The sequence below is a fragment of the Scomber scombrus genome, chromosome 12, assembly GCF_963691925.1.
Source record: "Scomber scombrus chromosome 12, fScoSco1.1, whole genome shotgun sequence".
Taxonomy (NCBI): domain Eukaryota; kingdom Metazoa; phylum Chordata; class Actinopteri; order Scombriformes; family Scombridae; genus Scomber; species Scomber scombrus.
The window spans coordinates 9,369,710-9,393,945 of NC_084981.1; the positions used below are offsets into that span (position 1 = coordinate 9,369,710).

The following is a 24,236-nucleotide window of genomic DNA, read 5'->3' on the forward strand; positions in this document are numbered from 1 at the left end:
TGCCGCCTGTCCTGTTTGTATCAAACGCAGTGTCACGCTGCCCTCTGCAGGAGGTGTACTGAAGTGCACCTTTTTGTCATTTGGATCTTGGAAAAAATAAACTCCACATGATGAAAATTTAATTATTCACACTTGATGAGAGGACAAAGCTTACATGCTTTAGGACAATTTCAACCAGTATGAGCTGCAGCTGAGGTCAGTGATTGATCATCTCTCCTTAAACAGCTGAAAAATGCAATTGTAATATTTCATCAATGATGAAAAACTTTTGAATCTATTGAATAAGTCTTGAACACATTACTGTATAAATTACTTGGGTTTTTCTAAGGACAGGTAATGTCTTTGCATAGTATACCAGAGTTGCCTCTGTTTTCAGTTTTTGGTTAATTTTATACAGCTTTGCATTTATACTTCAAATGAAATGAAAGAAAAATCAGCGCTCTAATAAAATGAGTAACCTAATCCATAACTTAAACATTTTATCACCAATTCAATCTCTAAACCTACATTTCCCAAATGCATTGTCAGAATGTTCCTTTTTTACAACTGAACCATCAATTTCTTGCTAAATTTTACAGCATCAACTTCCATAGCTGTCCAGGGTACATGATGTATTAAGTGCTTTTAGACCACAACCGTCTTTGAAAACTGTTGTCAATAAAATGAAGAGAAGTTCAAAACCTATGTGGCCTGCTGGTCTTTTGTTCTGACATTTTGCTGAAATTTAAAGAGCTATTTCTTCATCATATGAACTTCATATCAAAATTTTAACCACATTTTCAACTGTTCTGTTACACCCAGTGGTCACTGACACACTTTTTCATTATTCCTCTGCTTCTTGTTACTCCAGTAAGAATAAGACAAGTTGGTGAATAGTTATCACCCAGCTCAACTAGAATGGAAAGTGTATCTTTATAATCTGCTGTAAATTTAGCTAGCTGTGTGTTCAGGACAAAACAGACCATTACCTTATACAGGCAATTCTCTTACAGTGTGTATTACCAACCTAATATTTAAGAGTGATACAGTAGTAATTGTATTTATAGTACTACAATGTATTAGAGTAATTAAGTATCATTAAATTATTAATTATGTGCTGTATCATTGTTACAGATTAGACAAAAAAAAGTTATTTTAGTCTGTGCGGATACTCTTTCCTTTCACACACAATATGATCTTCGATGTAAATTGTCTTGTGGCATGCATCAGATTTGAAGGGTTATTTGTGTAATGTATAAAATGTAAAGTGATGTGCCAAATGTGACTAGTGAAAAATAAGGAATACAAAAACTATATATGCGTGTGTGTTAAAAATCTAATCTACATGTCACATGTAGAACAAATGCAAATATGCTTCAGCTACAGTTCATGCAAGAGAAACTCACTGACTACAGCATACAATTAACTTTTCTAAACTCTGGCATCAACCATTTTTACTGTATTTCTCTCCCACTCTTTGAATGAGCTGGGGTTTTTAAAATTTTAAATAATTAAAATGTAAGAACATAACAAAATTAAAAGTCAAATGTGCTAGAAATGAACTCATTACACAGTTGAGAGTGCACACATCACTCTCTTAGGAGTCACTACAGGAGATTTTCTGCTGAGATTCATGGTCGAACTTTTCTTTTTAAATTAATCTGTGAAAATCATTTTAAGTCACTTTTTTCCAAATATGTGTTGACATGTTACAAAAAGATGGACAGCCTAATGTCAACTTTTCACAAAAATACTAGTGTGACATTTAAAACAAACTGCTTTTTCACAGCATTTAAACTTTTTTTAATATGAATTAAATGAATTTCTCATCTATATAAACAAATCTGTATGAAAAAGAACTTACATAAAATAGTAATACAGTACATATTACAAAGGTCAGGAAATATATTAAGCAGTATTCAATATAAACTATACATCAAAAAACATTTAAGAGCAGTCAAAATTAGATCATACTTTGTACAAGGAGTGTGCAAATTAATGTCCCCTCAGTGGACCTTCATATACTGGCAGAGAGAAAGGTTTGTTAGTTCTTCTCTAGACAAAATAGAAAATTGAATGTATCGAGTTGAAGGCAGCCTTCAGCCCTGTGTGCCTCAGTCTGATAATATCAGTGAGAGTGCAAAAATATACAATTAAAAACACAAAGCTACAGGTCAGTAGGAGTCTCTGCGAACTCCCCTCAGTAATGGCTGAGCTCCTCTGAAGGAGGAGGAGGGAGGTGGTAACTCTCGTCCCCTCCGATGTAGGCACTGATGCCGCTGCTTTGGCTTCCCCACTCGTAACTGTCGGCCGCCAAACTGGAGAGTCGAACAGAGCGAACACATCCATGACAAATCACCCGTCTCTGACTTTGTTACGTACATATTAAATCAGGGTAATGTTTCATTTTTACCTGGCTTGGATATTCTGAGGCATGACGCTCCATGCCAGGTCATCGTCACTGTCGTAACGACGTGGGTTGTCAAAAAAATAAGCCCTAGAGGAGAAGACATGACCAGGAAGCCCAGAGCCACTCTGCATGGACAAGATGGATACAAAAAGGAAAAAAGACAGGGTAAAAATAATGGTAACTGCTTACAAAATCTTTAAACATTTAAGGCAGTATTTCCCAACCTTGTTTGCGTTAAAATTCCTTAAAATGAAGCAATATTTACCACTATATCTACTTGCAACCGCTTTTCAAACACTGCATATGTCTGTGACTTATAAGCAGCTCTATCAAACAATGTGATTCATTTGAGTAATTTTAGATTCCTGAAGTGGTAAAAAAAAAATAAAAAAAAAATCTGGTATTTCACAAGAACTACATTTCATCTGCTTCCCTATAAGTCATCTGGAATGGGGGTTGGGAACTACTGGTTTAGAGTAACTTGCTGGCTTACTCTGTCTAGGTTGGGTTGCCGAACTCTGAAGAAGAAAACTACAAGAGAAGTTGGGAGCAGCTCCCACACAAACAAGATCACCCCGAAGACCACGTAGCCCGTGTTGCCCAAAGTCGACTGTAAATCTGCCTGAAAAAACAAAAGAGAAAAACATACCGTATCACTATACAGTATTGCAACAGGCTGCTCTTTGACCCAATGATGGATTGTTAAAAGAAGAACAGGGGGAACTATATTTCACAATCATCACAACAAGACAAACAACTGCTCCGCTTGCTCCTTCAAAAACAAACTCAGCATCAGTTTAGCGCCAATTCCTTTCTGATCTCCAAGACAAAAACTGGCTGAAACTTTACTAAAAGTGCAGGTGGGTAGATCGCATTAGACCCAACCAACTGGTCTGAACAGTTGACCTCTGCTCTCGGAAAAAAGAGCGCATCGTTTTTCCCCATGAATCATCAAAATACTTATGGAGGTGTGGTGGTGGCTTACCTGGTCTGAAACGTTGTACCAGTCATAGTCAAAGGAGTTAATACTCTTGTTTGAGAGTCCCAGGACAACCAGATTGTAGCAGGCCCTGGATGCATACAGGAGGATGACAATGGCTCCTATAACAGTCACCTGGCACACTGACGTTCCCTGCACAGTTGGAAGAGTTTCATTGAGGAGTGTAAATCTGATTCAAACATCAAAACTACATGGAAACTGAAGTGTCTGTCTGTCGTTTTGTTTTTGTCAGTGTGAAACAGACAGACATAGAAGATAAGGAGCGAACTGTAGTGATTTTCAAGCATGCGCAAGCACAGAAAATACCCAGTCGTGCAAACAGAACCACACTTGGTTGCTAGGGAAACAATCGCTGTGTACGAAGCATAAATTACACGGAGAAGTGCCTCTTCACACCAGGGTGCTATATGCAGCGCACAATACCTTTTGATGTGAGTTACTTAAATGTGACTGCAGCTGCGCTTCATTTGATTTCCGCTGCATCTTTCAGAGTGTTAAATCACAGGGTTGGAGTTATTTCTCACCTTGGATTCCAGGTAAATGTTGGCCAGCGACATCTTGGCGATCTTGTACAGACAAAGGGAGAGCGAGACGGCACACAGGACAAAGAGCGTGTCGTTGATCGTGACCCTCACCAGCACAATGGTGTGGGCTTCTGCAGAAGACATCCTCACCAGGAGGGCGCACACTAAGTTCACGACTAAAAACACCAGGCTGATAAACAGGAAGAGCAGGTACAGTGGCAGCCTGCAGGTCAAGACATGAGAAGAGAGAAACATATTGTTTTTATCATGAAAATTTCAGTTCAGATTTTTTTTTATTGGGATTATTTAAATTAAGGCAGATTCTCTTAGTTAATGTTCTTACCTGTATCTCAAAAGCTCTGGTGCATATTTTGACTTTGCTTTGAAAATGACCTGTTGAGAGAAAACAAAACAAAAAAGTGTATCATGCAAATGTGTCACGCTCTTCTGTCAGCCCTTTTTTCACTTCTGTATTCTCGCTCTTAGAAAAGAATTCTCTTGAAACAGGAACTTCACAGCATTTAAGTACAGAAACATTTTCTCAGACAACACAGGCCGTAAAGCTTTTAGCCTCACTGTCTCGCAACTGAGACTCAAATCAGTACAAGAGGATTATACTAAAAATAAGCACTAGGTAAATGCCAAAGAGGCTATTATTTGATATTTGGATTATGTAAGAAAGATGAGGAATGATTCACTGCATCACACTTTGAAGCTGATCTGAATATAAATGTGTTACAATGACACATTTACATTTACTGGACAGACTGTAAATGGGACTCGCTCTCAGGGGACTATTAGAGTGTTATATTAGATGTAATGGATGTAACAGGTGGGTCTGAGCTATAACTCCCCAACTAATAATTATTTTCATCAGTAATTAATCTGACGTGTGTGGCCTGAATGCATGGGGCCAGTCTTAAGACCCTCTGAGCATGGGATGTGGCTTACAGTTTGGTTAGCCATTGAGAGGAGAAGGATGGTGGAGTTTGACAACTGCTAGTTCTCCACAGTCGTACAAGCTTACTTTGTGTATGTGTGTTCTATGGAAGGGATGGAAAAGGGAGAAAATGTATGATGTTTAATCTTTCTTTTTTGTACTTTTCTCAACAAAAAAATTGATTTAAAACATTTGACAATCATTTTGTCAATAAATAAATAGACAATTTACCACCAAAACATAAAGCTATTCAGTTCACTATCAAGCAAATATTCCATAAAATAGGAACTTTTTTCCCATGACTGATTAACCTGCAAATTATTTTCTCAATTAGTCAAAAAGTAGTAAAAAAAAATAACCCCCATCCCAGTTTCTTAGAGTCCAATGTGTCATCTTCAAATGTCTCTTTTTTCCGACCTACAGTCCAAAAGACATTCCATATAAAATTATATAAAACTGTGAAAAGCAGCTGTAATCAATTCATTGTTCAGAATTTTACATGACAAATGACTGAAAAGATCAACAGATTATCAGAATAGTTCAAATAAATCATTTTCTTTCAATTCACTCATCGACTAACTGTTTCAGCTTTAGCCTTATTTCTTAACAAATGACTTAAAACAGTTACTTATCATTCAAAATCAATGCTTTACATCACGTCAGGTCTAGTGGAATTGTTATACATCATACGGTACACTTATTATGAGCTGTTTCAGGTTTTGTTTTACATTGTTATAGATCACTGTGTTCAATATATTCTTACTGGTGTGATTGTGATATTAATTTTGACCACACTGCTCAGTTCTAGTAGCATGGCTCTCCAAGTGGGACTCTCATTTGAACATGATCCAGTGTTAAGCATCATATGAGGCTATATTATGTTGCCCTGATCCATGTTATTCTGTTACTAGCAGCACATAGCCATTTTACACTTTGGGATGTCAAAAGGTTTCAGCCTCTGGTTCACATGAGGACAGGGTATGTTTAAATAAAAGCTGAATCCCTGCAGATTTCTTGAGATTCAACACGCATAATAACACTGAGCTCACAGAGGTGCAGAGAAGTGGGACACTGAACGCACCACATGACACACTGGTGCCAGGATGAACAACAACAACAACTCACCTGTGCAAAGTAAAGGTTCATGAGACTGAGTGTGAAGAACTGCAGGCAAACGGGGAAGCAGTAGAGCAGCCAAAATGGAAAGGGCCCCAAAGTGTTGGCTGTGATAAAGTTCTTGAAGTAAAAGGAGAAGAGCACGGTGCGCAGGGCCGACCACAGCAGGCACAGGAAGAGGAACACAGTCTGGTAGCTGAAGCGCTTGTGTCGGTACCGCAGGACCATCCAGAGCTGCACGTAGATGAAGATGAAGAGCAGGGAATAGAAGACGGTGTACACCACTGTCAGGCCCAAAGTGACGTAAGGGGGTACGGCCGGGCTGAGGGTAGGCAGAGGCATGGGCTGGTCCATCAGCGACGGCTCATTTTCCTCCACCAGGGCCTCCATGACCTGCACTCCCCGGCCGAGGGAGGAGGGAGCGGAGCGGGGATGGAGAGGGAGGGCTCTGCCGGTGCTCGCCGCCGGTCTCCGGGCTTCACAGATCCAGCCTCTCTCTCTCTCTCTCTCTCTCTCTCTGCTTACTCTGGCTACAGCTCTGCACGGGAGACGGCTCTCACGCTCGGCAGTGGATAAGTGAGAGCCGAGGCTGAGAGAAAAAAAACTGTGTGGATGAGGCTGTCAAGAAGAGGGAGAAAAGGGAAGCAGCGCAGAGAAAACAAGTCGAACTTCCTGCCGCAGCGCCGAGCGAGCCAGAGACAGCCGGAGAGAGAGGCACATGATCAGTGATGAGAATGAGCCGTTTGTCCGGAGCAGCAGCGGGCAGGAAGCTGCAAAGAGCTGCAGCCAGGAGCTTAGAGAGCCAGGACAGCCCGGCCCCCGCCTCGTTACGTGACGGTACGCATCATCTGACGCACGCTGCTGTACCTTTAACCCTGTGATGGTGCTTCCCACCACAGCGCTGATCCCAGGAGAGCTCACAGGAGAGCTCACAGCTCCCACATGTGTTTTACTGTCATTTTGTTAACGTTTATCATGAAAAGTAACTCTGCTTCAGATCACAGTTTAATCGGCTCTTAAAAATCTAGGTAGCTTGTTAAATTCTGTTGATGTATTTAAGCATACTTTCTTTTTTTTTAAGTTGGTGTGAAAAGATTGTGTTTGCTTAAAGATGATAAAGAAAATTCTTGAAGGACAAGTTCAGTTATTTACTACTGCACTTACATAAAGTTGGGGGAATTTGCAAGAAACAATACCGGATGAATTTTCTGAGGGACCCAGAGCAAAAATTAGCCATATTGAGCCACCCCACTCCTCACCCCATGTTCCCACACTTGAAATTTGATTAAAATATCACTCAAGATTATGCACTGCGTGAATATAATATCAACTTGAAGCATAAAGGAATTAAAATTAGGGAAAAAGAGAAAGAAATCTGTACTGCAGAGCAAATCAACTACAAAATGAGCTCATAGTTGGGGATGCCCTTGTCATTTAATATGTACTATACCATGTAAACACATTAAAATGCCCAAATGATATCTTTAAAAAAAATGATTATCAGAAAAATAACAAACAACTGTTTGTAATCAATTCAATTAAACTAGATGTCAATGTATTAAAACCATGTTCTGGCACAGGGCCCTGGTACCAGACAGAACCTAAAGGTAAGAAAAAAATACATTTCATTTTACATTAATAAATTAATCAAATTGCCCCAAAGTGAACCTTGGCACTGGGGCCCTGCAGTCATTTCCTGCTTTACCCAGTTTGTAATCTAGTCTTATCAAGAGATAGATTTTAAAATGTTCAAAGAACAATCAAATTGATATAGCAGAGGACAACACGTCCTGGCTTTTAGTTCCCAGTATAACTCAACCTCCAAAAATACTGGATCTCACAGTTTCCATAAGGTGAATCAAAAGCATGTTTTATTAGATACTCTCTACTCAGTGAACATCCACCACTGTCTGTTATCAAATGTTATCAGGCCCAAGTTGAATGCCTGATAACATCATCAGGGTTATTTCCTCAGACTTTAGGAAGCTCCTCCACAACCAGAGAAGACATGATACAACTGTTTTCACAGGCTGCGTAGTAAGATAAGTAAACTGGTTTTCAAATGTAAAATGTCTGCATTTGTACTTTAACTTTAACCAAGAACACTTCAAGGCCATTCAGGGTAGCAGGAACTTAAGTGATCTGCACACAAACCGAAGTGAAGTTTGTTATGGTCTGAGTGTTTTCTGTTTGACAGGACTGGGGCATGTGAACATGAGAAAGGCCAAGGTAGGAGATCACTCCAGCTCACCTTTGACCTCTGTGATACATTAATCTTTCCTCACACAGGGCCACTACCACCGAGGCACCACACCAAACAGGATGCAGTCATCTACAGTATTTCCCTTTTGGCTGTGAGACCAAGAATATTCACATTATCATAGATACAGTATTTTGTTTGGCTTCTAATGTGTAAAATGTAAAAATGATTGCAAATGTGCATATGACAATTGCTAAAGTAAAGCTCAGGACTTTTTCAAACAATATTCAGTCATCAATAAGTTCAATATCTGGTCAAAGAATGAATAATGAATGTATGTGACGCAAAATATTTAATAGCCTACTGATCCCTTAGCTAGGCACCGACATTTTAATACACACCTCACCCACGTCTCCGGTTTTGTCAGTGTTTCAAAAAGAATATTAATGGAGTGGTGACGAAATGGCACTTCAGTCTTATTAGGCTACAGTTTCCTGCCAAAGACACATCAGATCACAGTCGGCTGGTTTCCAGGCAACACGGTCAGAGAAACAGACTCACTCAAACACTAACAAGTCACAGCTAATAACATCACTCGCTCGACGATAAATATCCCATCAATTTCCACTGAGAGTTCAACGAGGGCCCAGTGTGTATCAGTATATATGTGAACAGCTTCAATGCACCTTGGTATTAATTCTATAAGTCTCTGAACTAAATATATATTAGTACATTTTACATAAATTAGCCCACACTACTGTAATTCAAATATCCTTGTAATATTTTGTTATATGATAAAATAAACAAATATATTTTTTGCACAGTATATGATGTAAATTTACCTATATTAAGTTCTGAAAACATTTAATTCTGTGGATATATAAGGAAACCACAAATGCAAGCTTCACAAACTGACCAGAAGGTGGCACCTTTAAACTGTATTATAGATGGAAATACCATCCCCACCATAACCCTAACCCTAACCCTTAATTCAAGCTAGAACATAGGATACTGTCAATAAAAAGACAATAAACAGTGCAAAAAACAATAGTTTGAATGTTCAATACATGAATTCACATTATCCATATCTATGTATATCCATTTATAAAACATGATAGTACATTGAACATTTGAAATTCTCTTTTCAAAAATAAGTAGTTTGAATGTAAATGTCTTACAATGACTGCTAATGTCTGTACAAAAATCATTTATCTAAATTGTTTTAACTATCTATGGAAGAAAAGATTTGAATTTTAGGAACAAAGATACATGAAACTCCAGGCATAATCTCCCACACATGCCGATTTAATGAATGCTATTTAAAACAACATAATTTACAGTGTTGTTTACAAGTAATTTCCACATCAAAGGCATGAAACACTTTCATCTCATCTGTGACTTATTTTGGATTAATATGAAACCATTTGTGAGCCTCAGCTGCTAACACCAGATTTCAAGATTGATGGAAATGTTGACTTTAAATAAAAAATACTGTCCGACAACTCAGCAAATTCTAATATGTTAAAAGTAGATATAGCTAATATTGAGGCTGTTGTTGGAGAAGAAACTCATCTTTGAGCCCAACCAGTAGAAGGGCTGAACATGGAAAGTTAGACCTGCGGGTGATGCTTAAGAATGGTTTCATTATAATCAAAAGGATGCAACCCCCTTGGAAGCATAAATGTGGCCTGTACATTTTACTGCAATCTGGCTATTACATCTTCTGTTAGAAAAAATGACATTTTGGCCTGAGGGTGGTGCAAGAGGGAAGCTCATGGAGAGACTAAATTAGAAATGGCTCTTCCCCCAGAGAGCATTTATGTGCTCAGAATCCCTAGTGTAGTGAAAATCTTGGCCTGATAGGCCTTACGATCCATCATCTAAGGGTTAATGATAATTCATATCAGTTGCAATGGAAAGTCGGGCATTGATTTGGAAATAAATTGTTACCCTAATTTTTTGCACTGGATTACTGTGTGGGTGAAGAAGACATTTTGAGCAAATGCTAGCACTATACAAAGGTCAGATGTCACCAGTAATCATTAGGAATCACAGGGACCATGAATACCTATATTCAAATTTCACTGCATTGCAGCCAGTAGTTGTTCAGATAACTGGACCAAAGTGTTGGACGGATGACTGACCATCCGTTAGTGGGGTAGAAACATCTCATTATCCCAGCTGGAGTCGAGTCTGATAGCCACAGTGGCATGCCTCAAATGATTAGTGTATGGTACACTGCTCTGTGATATTGTCCTTTACATAATGTTTCAATCAAACTGGCCGTGGGGCTCTGTTGCCGGTAACTGGTCCATGCTCTGATGTTTATGCTCTGATGGCCCCTTGGCCCATATCCAAACTTCCTAATACAGCTCTAGTGTTGTCCCTCTGGAGACACTTAAACGTCCTACACAGTGGACCCTGTATTGTAATACCTTATGATCCAAATAGAGAGGGCTGCTTCCCACTGTACTGGAAACAGAGGAATAATGAGTTGCAAGTCAGAATTTAAATAGAGGGGTCTGAGGTGAAACTGACCCCTGTGCTTCTCTGTGTCTACTTCTATCCTCAACGAACAGTTATAACTCCTATAGTACAGTGTTTTGTTTTCTAAAGTGGGCCAAACGCCATCACTGAAGATGTCTGGTTATGGCCTGCAAACAAACTGACCTAGAGGATGCCCACAGTCCGTGCCAAATCACTTCAGGAATCGTTTTACGGGCGACATGAGAAGTAAAGTATAGACTACCTCTCATTTCTTTTTCCAGTGTTGGTGGTTTAGGGAAAGCAGTTCTAAGCGCCTTTCCCAGCTCCGCCCCACGCCTCTCAAACTCTGTCTGAACTTTCCCTAGTAGAGCGTCACTCTCTCGGCACAACCTGGCTTGGACTAACCACAGGACTGCTCAACTGCCTGTGAAACACGAACAATGGGTTGGCAGGAGCAAGGATGGCTCGTCTGTGCGAGTTTTCTCGGATTTGTGGCGTCGGTGCAGAGCATAACGCGAGGGGAGCTTTTTCCTTTCGGTCCAAGCGCAAGAGACCAGCTACTGGAATCAGGGACTGACCAGACGCATCGACTTAACCTGGACAGGCCAGTGTTGTTTTATGATGGCACTTTCGACAGCATCTTTGTAAGTTTATCCACATCTTGTTGCTCTATCAGTCATGCTGGTTTTGATTAATGACAGGAATTTACTGGAAAGGGTGGACTGTCCATCGATTTTGCGTAATTGCGCACGGAACCCCGGGTAGTAGAACATGAAAAGGGGTCAGTAGTTTAAACCGTAAACAATACCTGGAAGTTGCAACATATATCTGGGGCAGGGTATTACTTTTTCTGTCGCTCCCTGTAAATATTGGTTTAGTTATCACAGAAGCTGCAGTATCTCGTGGAATGCATGTGTCCACACATTCTTAGAGTTTCCCCAGAGGTTATCATTTTACTGTTGACCGAAAGACTAAAGTACTCCAAAAACCCTATTTGAAACCCATCCCAAAACATCTGCCATCTCACGTAACAATGTGGTCATAAAGGCATGCTTTCTTGAAGCAATTATGTATATGTTCTGTTCAGGCTCACACAAGAGGCTTTCCTCATGTATCAAATAACACTATGGAAAATAATGACACTGTGATCAAATTATTTCCTAAAGCATTCATGTGTTTATTACTTTCTGTTTCCGCTTTTAAATTACTTGGAAAAAGGCAATAGCAACATTTGGGTGAAAGCTGCACCATTGTGTTGGACGGACAAACAGCTCTTTATTCACAGTGATTCTCCTTTTCAAAGAAATATGCTGCATCTTTGTTTTAATTGTCTGGCATGTGGATTTGCCATCATAGAGTAATTGTGTACAAAAAGTATTCATATAAAATTTGGGAACTTTGCCTGTAAGCATTGATAATGTTTTATGTTTTAAAAAGTAAGAAGCCTAAATCAGATAATGTACTGTATACTTGAAGTAGTTGTCATTTATTTCTCTTCTACCAACTATGTTAGCTTCATTTCATATAAAGCTTACCCATACAGTCACATTAATGGTCATGAATTCATGAATGAAACTAACAGGCTATATAACTCTGTAACAGTGGTGGAAAGTACTGAAGTACATTTATTCAAGTACTATACCAAAGTACAATTTCGAGGTACTATGCTTTACTTGAGTATTTGCATTTTTTGCTACTTCATAATTCCACTCCACTACATTTCAGAGGGAAATATTGTACTCTCTATTCCACTACAGCTTTAGTTACTTTTCATATGATTGAAGATGAATATTTGACACAATGGATAATACAACAAGCTTTTAAAATACAAAATACAACACACTGTTACAGATGAAACCAGTGGTCGCCAACCTTTCTGGCTTTTGGCGTCTTACAAAAACCAGTGTGTCATCGGGGTCACATTTCAGATGTCTATGATTTATCTGGTAACCCTTTGAAGGGGCCTGACTCCTAGGTTGGGAACTACTGGACCAAATTAGCTGACTGAATATATAGTAGTTCAAAGTAACTCCACCTCCAGCAGCGACAACAATAACATGTACAATTACATATGTATGCTTCAGTATTAATAATCTTTTGATGTCATATTTAATAATATATCAGTCTGAGGATCAAACTTCTACTTTTACTGCAATACTTTAACTACATTTTGCTGCCAAATACTTTACAAATAACTTACTAAAGTTTTACTTAAGTAGGATTTTTTATGTAAATGTTTTACTTTAAAAGTACTGACATGTATGGAGCAGTAACATGTCTGATCTCATCAGATGAGTAGATCTAATAAAGGAGATGTGAGGAGGCAAACATTTGTGGTTAACACATGAGACTGGGGTTAAAAATAAATATTAAATTCCTCCTTATAATAATCAGTCTTGGGGGGTTTTCCTGCAGCTGACTAGATCCAAATTGTCCCTACATCACCCACCACAAACATTTTTCTCCACTGTAGTCAACACAGCCTTATTTTCATTTAGCCTACAAGACAGTCTGAACTGTCTGTGCCCTGCAGGGGAACAGTAATGCATATCACACTTTTCTCAAATCATTAGGAGGTTTTATTGTCTCCTTGTGACTGTGATTCATATTCCATCAAGCCCTGGTGTGTTTGGGTATCCCACTAACTGTAAAGATCTCTCTGCAGATATCAGAATGACTGAATAATTTTCCCAGTTATATCTTCCATTTTGGCAGGAAGTCTCTGTAATGAAGATTAGTGCGCAATCTTTGGGCTCTCTAGGGCTGCTTGTCAGGGGCAAGGACAGGAAACAGTATGGCCGGGGCCAGGAATAGTGCTCTTGTTTTCCCCTGATCAGGAAGTGGAGGAGCCCCATGTGCAGAGTGGGTGTTTGTGTCTTTTTTTGACATTAGCCCAGGTTTTCCCCATTTTTTCACGAGTCCCGCATGTGCTCTGTATTAAACCGTAAGTGTGTTAAATCTGTGTTAAATGGCATCTTGTTTATTCATTAGTGCTTTTGTAGGACATAGCAGCTGACTCGGATCGTTAGTCTAATGAGTTTGGAGTAAAGATCAAAGTGGGTCAGACTGGACTGGGTTTGCCTCTGCTGTGAAACAATTCATTGTGCGTTGTAGTTATTAGAAAGAAAGTTGTCCAGTTACAACCATCTCAGTTTTTGTTATGCCCATTACCAACTTGTGTTTTTAATTTCAGATCAACACCAATGGTTTTGTTGCCACAGCAGAGCCGGCAAGCGAGTTGACATATCTTGGCAAAACGGCCCCAGACTTTGGCATGATTGCAGCTCTGCAAGGAGATCTGGACACAAGTGATGCTGTGGGGAAGGTTTTCTTCCGTCAAGACAGCAGTCCGCATACTCTGCGTCAGGCTGCAGAGCACATCAATAGGGCCTTTCCAGAAGACGATGAAGTCAGTCCTACCCATGCTGTGGTGATCACCTGGGTAGATATCGCCTCTAACGAACCTCAAAGCAGTGGAGATGACATCGACAAGAGGGTGAGTGTCACATGGTTATTCAAGTTACCTGGAATGGAACTGGTCATTTACATCCTCTCTAATATTTTATTACACAGAGAAACACCTTCCAGCTGGTCATTGCATCCCTGGAGACCGCCTCATATGCTATCGTTCTGTATACAAGGGATGGGATACAATTTACCACCACGCCTGTAGATGACAGTAGTGTGATCATGCGTGCAGGCTTCAGTAAGGGTTTGGTCCAAGGTTTCCTGTTTTCCAGTCAGGGACCGCACTATCGCACTACCACTGACAACGAGGAATCCGTCAGGGCTTTAACAGAGTAAGTCAACCAATGACTGTCAGCACAGGAACACCATTTCCTGACCAGTGTCGCTGGCTGGAAAATCAAGAACTGTAACAGCAAAATATGTTGTAACCCTACAAATTTAACCTTTTTCCCCTCATAGACACACCAACTCTGGCCTCCGGGGGGTATGGGTGTACGAGATTGGAACTTCTCCCTATTTTACCAATGTGGCTCCAGGAGAGGTCACTGACCTGCCCACTGAAGCCTCATTGCAGAGGACTTCTGATGCCTATGAAGAGGCCATCAATGCAAGGAGGACTGTGTACACTGATGGACAGCAAGTGGAGTACCCACCTTATGAAATAGAGCAGATAGCAGTTCACCCAGTTCAGTACCAGCCAAATCACCCTAACAACCCAGAAGTGGTGGTGGTGGATGACACAGATATAAATGTAGATGGTGAGTCCACAGGAGAAAGGCTGAAATTGTTTTGCTTGGCTCTCTTGTCAGTACTGGAAGATTAAACCAACTTGATCAATTAACTCTTCAGTCATATTCTTACAGTTCTTATTTTTAATGTTTTTAGTGTTCTCATACAACTTTGGGACATGTACGAACAACAGAAATAAGTGCTCCCAGTTTGCTGACTGCAAGGACTACTCCAGTGGATACTGCTGCCACTGCAGGCCTGGCTTCTATGGCAATGGCATACAGTGTGTGGCAGAAGGTATGGACACATTCACTTCAGATTAAATATGGAACCTTCAACTCCTGAATTGAGCGTTTACAGCAAATCTATGTATGTTTAATCAACCTCTCTGTTACTCAGCATTGATGGTCGTGCTTTGCTTTGCAGGAAAGCCTCAAAGGATGAATGGTAAAGTACATGGAAAAGTGTCTGTTGGCAACTCTCCTTCTCCTATTGAGTTCAGCAGCAACGATCTCCACTCATACGTGGTGGTGAACGATGGCCGCTCCTATGTGGCCATCAGTGACATCCCTTACACCCTTGGCCCCTCACTGCAGCCTCTATCAGCCCTCGGTGGTGTGATCGGGTGGGCGTTTGCTCTGGAGCAGCCTGGATTCAAGAATGGCTTTAGTATTATTGGTGAGTGTGAGAAAGGTTTCTACAACTGCGCAACATCTGATAATGTGAAAGCCACCAGCTTCTCGTGTGATTTTCTCATGCTTAACTTGGTTAGAAAAACAAAATTGTAAAGATAGGAATGCAAAAATCTCAATGCACAAATGTTACTGCTGCTAGAAGCGCCGTTTGCCATACAGCTGCAGTTTCACTCACTCTGTCCAGCTGAATTCCCCTCACATTACCTCAGCTGAGACAGAAGGCGGGGAGCCAAAGTTCATCCAGGGCCAGGGTCTTAAAGTGACCTCCTCTTGTTGTCTGTCTTCTGTAGGGGGAGAGTTCACACGCCAGGCAGAGGTGACCTTTCTGCCAGGGAATGAGAAGCTGACCATCAGGCAGGAGTTCAAAGGCATCGATGAGCACGACCACCTGGCAGTGAGCACCTCCCTGGAAGGCCGGGTCCCTGAGGTGACACGCGGCTCCACGGTGCAGATCGACCCTTACTCTGAGATCTACCAGTACAGCAACAACTGTGAGGCACAATCTAAACAGAGACACAGCTTCTTCATCCAAAATATTTCTCAAGCCTTTGTGCTTTTGTAATCATAGTGAAACTCTTTGTGAAACAAGCAATGACTAAAAACAATCATGTACTTGTTCCTTATCTGTCTATTATTTCTCTCAGTGATCACCTCATCTTCCAATCGGGACTACGTGGTGAGCTTTCCCGATGGCACCACTGAGACCAGGACGTATCAGTGGCGTCAGACCATCACCTTCCAGAGTTGCCAACATGGCGAGTCTTTAAGAGACATGAAACCCACCCAGATGCTCAGTGTGGATCAGGTCTTTGTCATGTACGATGCTAATAATGAACTCATCCGGTTCGCCATGAGCAACAAGATCGGAGACACCAACGGTGAGGTCATGGAGATTATTCTAGTCTTCCTGTTGTGGTCTGAACTCGCTTCCTTCCCAGATCACAACATATAACATCCTGACCAAGACACTGTATTGTTGAATTGTAAATACGTTTTCGTCATGACATTGTGGAAGTTAGCAGCGCGCTAGTAACATTGTCCCAAAATATACCTTCCCCTCTCAGGAGGACAGCCAGCGGAGAACGCATGTTTCACTGGAAGACACGGCTGTGACACCAACGCTGTTTGCAGAGCTGGAGACGGGACCCAGTTCACCTGCGAGTGTGCTGCTGGTTTCAACGGTGACGGCCGTACTTGCTATGGTATGAATGACATTTGATATATATACAACAAAAATCTTTGTTTGTGGCATTAAAGAGGGCGTGGTAGCTTCCTGCTTCTCACAATTCATGTATTTACTGCTTTTAAGTAAATCCAAGTTTCCATCAGTTTGGAGACATCTTTTAATTAACCCTCTACAGTCTTCCTTCCTGGGGAACTGGACAATCTTGACAATTAGTAGAGGGAGTCCCACATGGTAAACAAAATGTCCCCTACTCCCAGACCAGGTTAATATATCCAGTCGGGTCTTCATTCCCAGCCCATGCGCTATACAACCAAGGGTCTTTTGCAATGGAGATCAGACAGGAAGAGCTTTGAGGCACATACAGTTGAAAGAGGAAGGATGTATTTCAGACAGATGCTATCTTGAAACATTCGCAATTAAGAAATCTAATTAGGCTCTCCTCTCTGATCTCCTGACAGATTTGATCTCTGATAGCGAAAGACACTGATTCGACAAATCCAGACTTCACAGCTCCAAATTCAAGATTGGACCTAATGTGACACTTATTAGCATGTGATAACAGGCTCTCATCTCTATCAGACATTGATGAGTGCCGAGAGAATCTTCAGATCTGCGGCCCATATTCTATCTGCAACAACCAGCCCGGGACCTTCCGCTGTGAATGTGAGGATGGATATCGGTTCGGCAATGATGGACAGACCTGCATTGGTAAGAATTGTGTGCAGGTACAATTATATATCCCAGGAATCTCACCTGGAGGTACAAGTTCAGAAAAACGAACGTAAACTGTAATGAATTGCATTGAAATATTAAGTAGAAATCGTTTAAATGTCTAATGTGATGTCTTGTTTTTATATGCTGGAACAAACAAGATTTCATCTGCAAAAATCAGCACCAAAAATGTTGTACGTTCTTTGTCTTCTTCTCCCCAGAGATTAATCGCCCTGTGGATGCCTGTGAAGAAGGCACACACGAATGTGATATTCCTGAGCGAGCGCAGTGCAGCTACACTGGAGGTTCCTCCTATATCTGCACCTGCCTGCCAGGGTTCACAGGAGATGGAAGATCCTGCCAAGGTACAGCACAGAGGCACACGTGTGAAGAATAATCACAGGAATTCATGACTTTCAGTTTGTAGGTTATACAATAGCCATGAAATCAGACTCACTCCCAGGTCACAGAAAATACAAGTTATCATCATTTTGAGATGAATCTACAAACTATTACATTACGGGAAATGTATAATTTAATGTTTTTGTAGCTTCGCCCTTACTAGTGACTATAAATTAGAATATCTCAGCCTCTGTTGCTTCACTTTTAAATATTCTCTAAATGATGGGAGTACCCATTTTACAGGCTAAACATCATCAACATCAACATGAACAATATAGTCCTTTGACACAAGTTGTCCAGCTTTTAAATCTACTACATGAACTTTGAGGCTTTAATTGTTAAACCATCTGCTCAGCTGTGGGGGAAGGGAGATCAGTTACATAATACATCTGCAGTGATACATGGAAAACAGATGGGCATTTCATGTGTGCCGGTCCAGAGTCAGCATATAGGCCTACTTGTTTTCACTGGTCTCGTACTCATTCATAGTTTCCATTCCATGCCTTTACTTGATGTTCTGTATCCAGAGGACAGTTTTTGGGCACAGACTGACCCAGATCACATTGTATATGCCTAACTATAAAAGGAAACTACAATTGGGACTTGCAGCAAATATTTCAGCTGATACAGTAGTCAGTACAGAGTCTTCTGTGTCCTCACTTACACTATTTTGCTCCTGCCTGTAGACTTAGATGAGTGCCAGTCTGGCAGGTGCCACCAGGACGCCGTGTGTTATAACACTCAGGGATCCTTTACCTGCCAGTGCAGGCCAGGTTACTATGGCGATGGTTTCCAATGCTCTCCAGGTAAGTCTTTTGGAATGTTGTCACTTTTTGACAAGCAAACCCTACACCTTACTCACACAGCCTGGTTGCTTTGACAGTTAGCCGTCATCAGTCTACTTACAACATTTTTTTCTATTCTGTCTGGTAAGATTCAGTCAGAGCTGTTATACATTTATTTTGGGTGTCTGTCGTGGGAGTGCAGACAGTTTGGTAGTTTTCTTTCATCTACTTGCAGGCTCTGTCATAGAAGAATAGCAAACAGATCATTTTCATTCGCACTATTGTTTTTCCTGCCCATTTGGGGCATGAGGAGTGTTTTGGAAATGAATTCCTTGCTAGAATCTATCGGTGCCAGCTGGACCTGTTTTTCATTTTCCTTTGGATAGCAGTAAGATTTTGTCATGCCTTATGAGGGATGTGGGAGTTTTTGTGCAGGCCAACTTAAAGCAGAAGACAAAAGAAAACATAACTGAGCTCCTGATTGGGTTTGTGACATTGTGACACTCAAGGTATTTGTGTCCATTCATGAGATTATTTTTCATTCTTCTCTTCAGAGAGGACAAAAACGCAATGTGAGAGCCACAGAGACAGTGTCCTAGGTGGTCCACGGGGCCCACGGCCTCCCGTCGGACATTATATTCCTGTATGCGACGAGAACGGTGCCTATGAAGCCATGCAGTGCCATGGCAGCACAGGATACTGCTGGTGCGTGGACCGAAACGGACAGGAGATCCCAGGGACTCGCTCTGGGCCTGGCAGCAGACCAATGTGTGAGTAAATCATATACATCAAGAGACCACCACAGTAGCGAATTATATATGAGCAATGAGTAAACAGACACTAACATGAACCAAAAAAAGCAGCTTTATTATAAAGAACATAGTGGTTTTCACCTCCACAAGATCCCTAATCTTTCAGTGTTTAACTCCATTAGGCATCGACAATGGTGGTGTGCCACCACCTGTTGGACCCACCACACGACCTGATGTCCTGCCCCTGCCTTCAGGAACACACCTGTTGTACGCCCAGAGCGGCAGGATAGAGCATGTCCCAATGGATGGTTATGATATGAAGAAAGATGATGCCAAGGCTATCCTTCATCTCCCTGTAAGTTTCTTTAAATAAACTTGTCTAGTAGAGAGGATGTCCTAAAAGTAGTCTGAGAGGATCTGTGTGACTTGTTTTTATTTTTTAATTTCTTTGAATCGGTTGCCAAGAAATTTAAAGTAATTCTGTTTTGCACTTTAACATTTCTTATTTCCCACTTCACACTATTTTTTTCCTGAAAACAAATCTTAATAGGCACCATCTCCTTGTGAAAATGTTTGTTTATGATGTGTGTTTTGCAATATGACAGGGAGGAATATTTTGCTGCAAATTTGTTTATGTCAGACAGATACATTGCTTGAAATATCACACAGTTCGTGCTTTTTCAATGCAACAGCCAGTTTAAGACTTAAAAATGCAAGCATAATGTCATGTCAGGATTGTTTGGTATGTTTGATCACTCATATGACAGTAGACAGAATAATCATAAACAGCAGCAGTATGTATAGTTTGCTCCTTTGTGCATATAACATCCGCTCAGCCTCTTACTAAAGTCCATTCCCTTGCTAGTAATAATTCTTGCTCTTGCTCTGTGATTTCCCCATCTGCCTCATGCATTCTCAGCTTACACTTTATTGGAGGCACATGGTGACATTCACACTAATTACTAACATCAGTTCGACATCTTTGGAATGGCAATCTGCATTTCTTGTTACGCTGAATTTCCAGACCAGCTGGCCTGCAAGTCTGGCCAAGCTCATGCTCAGTGTGTGGCTCTATTTGTTTGGATTGATGTCTAGACGTTAATGTCAAAAAAGCGCATCTGTTCGATGTGTATATCTTAAACCAATCCTGTTTGAACAAACTGCACTTCAAAGATTGTTTGTTGCTGATCCCTCTGCAGGAGAAGGTAATCATTGGGGTGGCCTATGACTGTGTGGAGAAAATGGTCTACTGGACAGATATCACAACACCAACTATCAGCAAGGCCAGCATCCAGGGGGGACAGCCCACTGCAGTCATTAGATCAGGTAGCATGATCGTTCACTTTCATCCTTCACTCAATTAGTTCATTTCAGTTTTCAGCCATGCTGGAATTAGAAGAACATAAAGAAAGAAAGTGATGTTGAAAATGTGGCCTTTATTGTTTTTGTCAAAGATTTGAATAGCCCAGAAGGCCTTGCCATCGACCACCTGGGACGAACCATGTTCTGGACGGACTCTATGAAGGATTGCATTGAGGTGGCTTCTCTGGACGGATCTCAGCGACGTGTCATTGTAGACTCTGACCTCGTCAACCCCCGTGCTATTATTGCTGACCCCCCCAATGGGTGTGTAGTGTTCTTTGGGCATTTTTAGCCTTTATTTGCTGACTTGAATGAGTCATTAAGCCTGAACCTGCAGGGGTGCCCTGTGTTTGGAGCAACCCTTAAAAACAACCAATCTCCAAGGAATGTTTCCATATTCATTCTGTAGTCTTTAAAGAAGAGATGTGCACCAATCTAACACACCAGGACAGTATCAGCCCAATACTGATACTGTTCGGATATCAGCTAGACATGACTGATCCACGCTAAATAACTGTTTTTCTGCTATTCAAAAGAATCCCTGGTCCCTCATTCAAATGAGCTACATGCAATTAGTGAAAAAGGAGGGGTAAAAGAACCAGCGGAGAACCCATGTTTGGGGAAAAGAGACCACTAGTATGAGTCAGGTTCTCAGAATCAGCCATTGGAAAACTGGTTAATTATACATTTATTATTTGATTAATAATTTGTAAAAAAAAAAAATACCAGTAATGAACTGACAGCACTCCTATCCTCACAACAGTTATCTGTACTGGGCCGACTGGAACCGAGATGCCCCGAAGATCGAGACCTCTTACATGGACGGATCTAACAGGAGGGTCCTAGTTAAGGACGATCTCGGCCTGCCGAATGGCTTGACTTACGACTCGCAGAGCTCTATGCTTTGTTGGGCAGACGCAGGTAGGTTTTAGACAGATGACTCATCTATGAAATCATGTTTTCCTTGTGATCAGCACTGACTGTAATTTCTTGTCTGTAGGCACGCATAAAATGGAGTGCATGCATCCTGACCGGGGTGATCGCAGACAGGTTATGGAGGGAGTTCAATATCCTTTTGGAATTGTGTCGTTTGGGAAGAACATCTACTACACTGACTGGAAGAGGTTTGATTCATTGTATAATCAAAAGCGTGTTTTAAGAATTTGAACTTTTTATCCACTGACAGCATACGGGATGTGTAAAGTCAAGATAAATACTAAGTACTTTTAGGCTCCCAGTACAATATTTATAACAATGTTGTGTTAAGGATTTAGCCAGATATTTGATGGAGAGGCTACTTTTAAATTAGCATCAAGGACATAATGTAGCCTTTATTTATGGTCCACTGTTCAATGCAAGAACTCAGGTCTATTAAGGTAGAGGTATGGGATGGTGGGTCAAAGGTCAAAAAGCTCCCCACATATCAGCGTTGCACTGAAAGGCACGAAGCCTTGATGTTCTCCAAGACTGTGGGATTGTGGAGCTTTCTTCCCATGCGGCTGAATCTGTATGTTAGCCAGTGCTAAATAGGTGGGGGTTGGAATGTCTATTTGTGTGTGTGTGTGTGTGTCTGTGTGTGTATGTGGGGTGAAGAGGCATCTTAAAAAGTGGCAGCTGCTTGCAATTTCTCAGCCTCAGTGTCTGTGAGTGTCCAGCTCAGGGCCTCCCTTCCTCTGATCTTGCCTGGGCTGCAGCCTTGCAAGAAGAGGTTGAGAGGTGATGGGGGGGGGGGGGGGGGGGGGGGTAGGGAGTACACCCATCAACAGTTAACTACAACAAAGTGAGTCAGTTGCAAATATGAAACCTACACTAACCCTTACTCATTCTTGACAGACTATACAAAACACGAGTGAGGGATGCTAACATTTCTACATCCCGGATAGTCCCGGAAAGCTAAACTCTTGTGATGATTGTGTTTACACCAGGGATGCCGTGATTGCAGTGGACCGCTATGCTGGCAGGGAGTCAGACGAGTTCCAGCCTCAGAAACGCACCAAGTTATATGGAATCGCCATAGCTTACGCCCACTGTCCTTCAGGTAAATATGCCAGTTGTAAGGATGCAACATGACCATATATTCACCTTAGATCCTCCTTAAAAATATGACCCTTGTACATCTGGGGGCTACCTTTGTGTCAGACTTATTAACCATTTCCTTTAGTCTTCAGGGCTTAGCAGTGGAACTGAAACCCACTTTCATGACCTCTGTACCCTATGTGAAGCATTCTGAGTGCAGGTTATGAACCATAAATATCGCAGGTTCACTCCTTGACCTGAAAGCAACACAGGAGGGATTCTCCAGCTAGTCTTCATCATAAAGTGAAGGAATGACTGATGTTATTGTGCGTAGAGTAGCAACAGGCTCCATCCTCCTTTCTAGATAAGACTGCATGCATAACGCCGGGGAATGTGGAGCCCGGGGAGAGAGGGCCTCCAACATCTGGAGTTTGCTATGTGTTTCCTTAAGTATGTACAGTGTATATCTGTTTAACAAACATTGAAGAGGCTTGTTCCTACTGACCCCTGCTACAGTGGCTTGTGATTTATAAAAAACCCCCCTGAGTCTGTGTGTGTTTTTTTCTTCCTCCACCAGGACAAAACTACTGTGCTGTGAACAACGGGGGCTGTACTCACCTCTGTTTAGCAACACCAAACGGTCGCTCCTGCAAATGTCCCGACAACGCAGTGGGTTGCGTGGACCGAGACAGCGGGTACTGAACCGAGGCTGTCATGCTCTGAGAGATTACACTGTTTGGATGTTTGATCACGAATTAGGAGCCACTCAGCATTACTAAACTATAGCTGCTGAAAACTGCCACTGAAAACCAGAGGCGAACTTACTGTGCCTTTTATTGCTCAGTGTTATGCTTATCTACATTTTTACATCTCCCATTGCCTTTATATGACCACCAATGCCTTCCAGAATTGTAAATATAAACACTATTATGTTGACTGCATATCTGAGTGCACATAAACTGAGAATGAAGCTCAAGGGATAAATAATTTAATGTGAAATTCATTACAGCAATGCATGACGTCGTCTCATGCCAGTTGTGTTACACTGTGGCATGTTTGGATCAGGCTATCTCATGGAAGTATTATTGTCGAGTAGGATAAAAAGAGGCTGTACAAGCTGGTGGGATGAGTTTACGTGCTGTGCAGCAAATGAATAAACATTTTTCTAACATGTTGGTGTGCTGTGTCTGTGGCTTTACCTTCATCATAGCGACATCTTGTGTTAGGTAGGGGTTATTACTGTTATATCTGTTGCATATAAATTAATGTAGAGTCTACTTATGTGTCGAAATGTAGTGTGTCAAAGTGTTAGCACATATTTATATTAGTATTAGTATATTCACATCTGGAATCAAATTGTAGACAGGTTGTCACGTGGCCTAGCAACGTGTTCGTGGGATGACGTCGTGGGGGTGATGACATATCTGCTTTGAAAAAGGGATCAAAATGACTACCACCCATAATCTCCATGATA

General features: G+C 41.3%; 2 protein-coding genes across 2 annotated transcripts; one reads left to right on the top strand and one right to left on the bottom strand.

The window, feature by feature from the left end:
* Positions 1-1,792: 1,792 nt before the first annotated feature.
* Positions 1,793-7,089, bottom strand: gpr137ba (G protein-coupled receptor 137Ba). Its single transcript, XM_062429938.1, has 7 exons — positions 5,979-7,089; positions 4,257-4,306; positions 3,914-4,136; positions 3,375-3,521; positions 2,883-3,011; positions 2,393-2,514; positions 1,793-2,297 (listed from the first exon to the last, which is right to left on the bottom strand). Exons 1-7 carry the CDS (start codon positions 6,357-6,359, stop codon positions 2,180-2,182), a joined length of 1,170 nt encoding a protein of 389 aa, XP_062285922.1. The 5' UTR covers positions 6,360-7,089; the 3' UTR covers positions 1,793-2,179.
* Positions 7,090-10,968: 3,879 nt separating this feature from the next.
* On the top strand, positions 10,969-23,933 carry nid1a (nidogen 1a). Its single transcript, XM_062429937.1, has 20 exons — positions 10,969-11,300; positions 13,850-14,152; positions 14,230-14,456; positions 14,584-14,882; positions 15,010-15,150; positions 15,280-15,531; positions 15,839-16,039; positions 16,193-16,426; positions 16,613-16,750; positions 17,314-17,442; positions 17,667-17,810; positions 18,534-18,653; positions 19,187-19,402; positions 19,567-19,739; positions 20,584-20,710; positions 20,839-21,010; positions 21,510-21,667; positions 21,747-21,870; positions 22,672-22,784; positions 23,340-23,933. Exons 1-20 carry the CDS (start codon positions 11,097-11,099, stop codon positions 23,462-23,464), a joined length of 3,600 nt encoding a protein of 1,199 aa, XP_062285921.1. The 5' UTR covers positions 10,969-11,096; the 3' UTR covers positions 23,465-23,933.
* The last annotated feature ends 303 nt before the right edge of the window (positions 23,934-24,236 follow it).

Bases quoted from the DNA above. Each gene is read 5' to 3' on its own strand.
- gpr137ba (XM_062429938.1), bottom strand. From the start codon at position 6,359: ATGGAGGCCCTGGTGGAGGAAAATGAGCCGTCGCTGATGGACCAGCCC. The intron at 4,307-5,978 runs GTGAGTTGTTGT...TTCTCTCAACAG, and splicing joins TGAACCTTTACTTTGCACAG to GTCATTTTCAAAGCAAAGTC. The intron at 3,522-3,913 runs GTGAGAAATAAC...CCAACTGTGCAG, and splicing joins ACATTTACCTGGAATCCAAG to GGAACGTCAGTGTGCCAGGT.
- nid1a (XM_062429937.1), top strand. From the start codon at position 11,097: ATGGGTTGGCAGGAGCAAGGATGGCTCGTCTGTGCGAGTTTTCTCGGA. The intron at 11,301-13,849 runs GTAAGTTTATCC...TTTTAATTTCAG, and splicing joins GCACTTTCGACAGCATCTTT to ATCAACACCAATGGTTTTGT. The intron at 17,811-18,533 runs GTACAGCACAGA...TCCTGCCTGTAG, and splicing joins AGATGGAAGATCCTGCCAAG to ACTTAGATGAGTGCCAGTCT.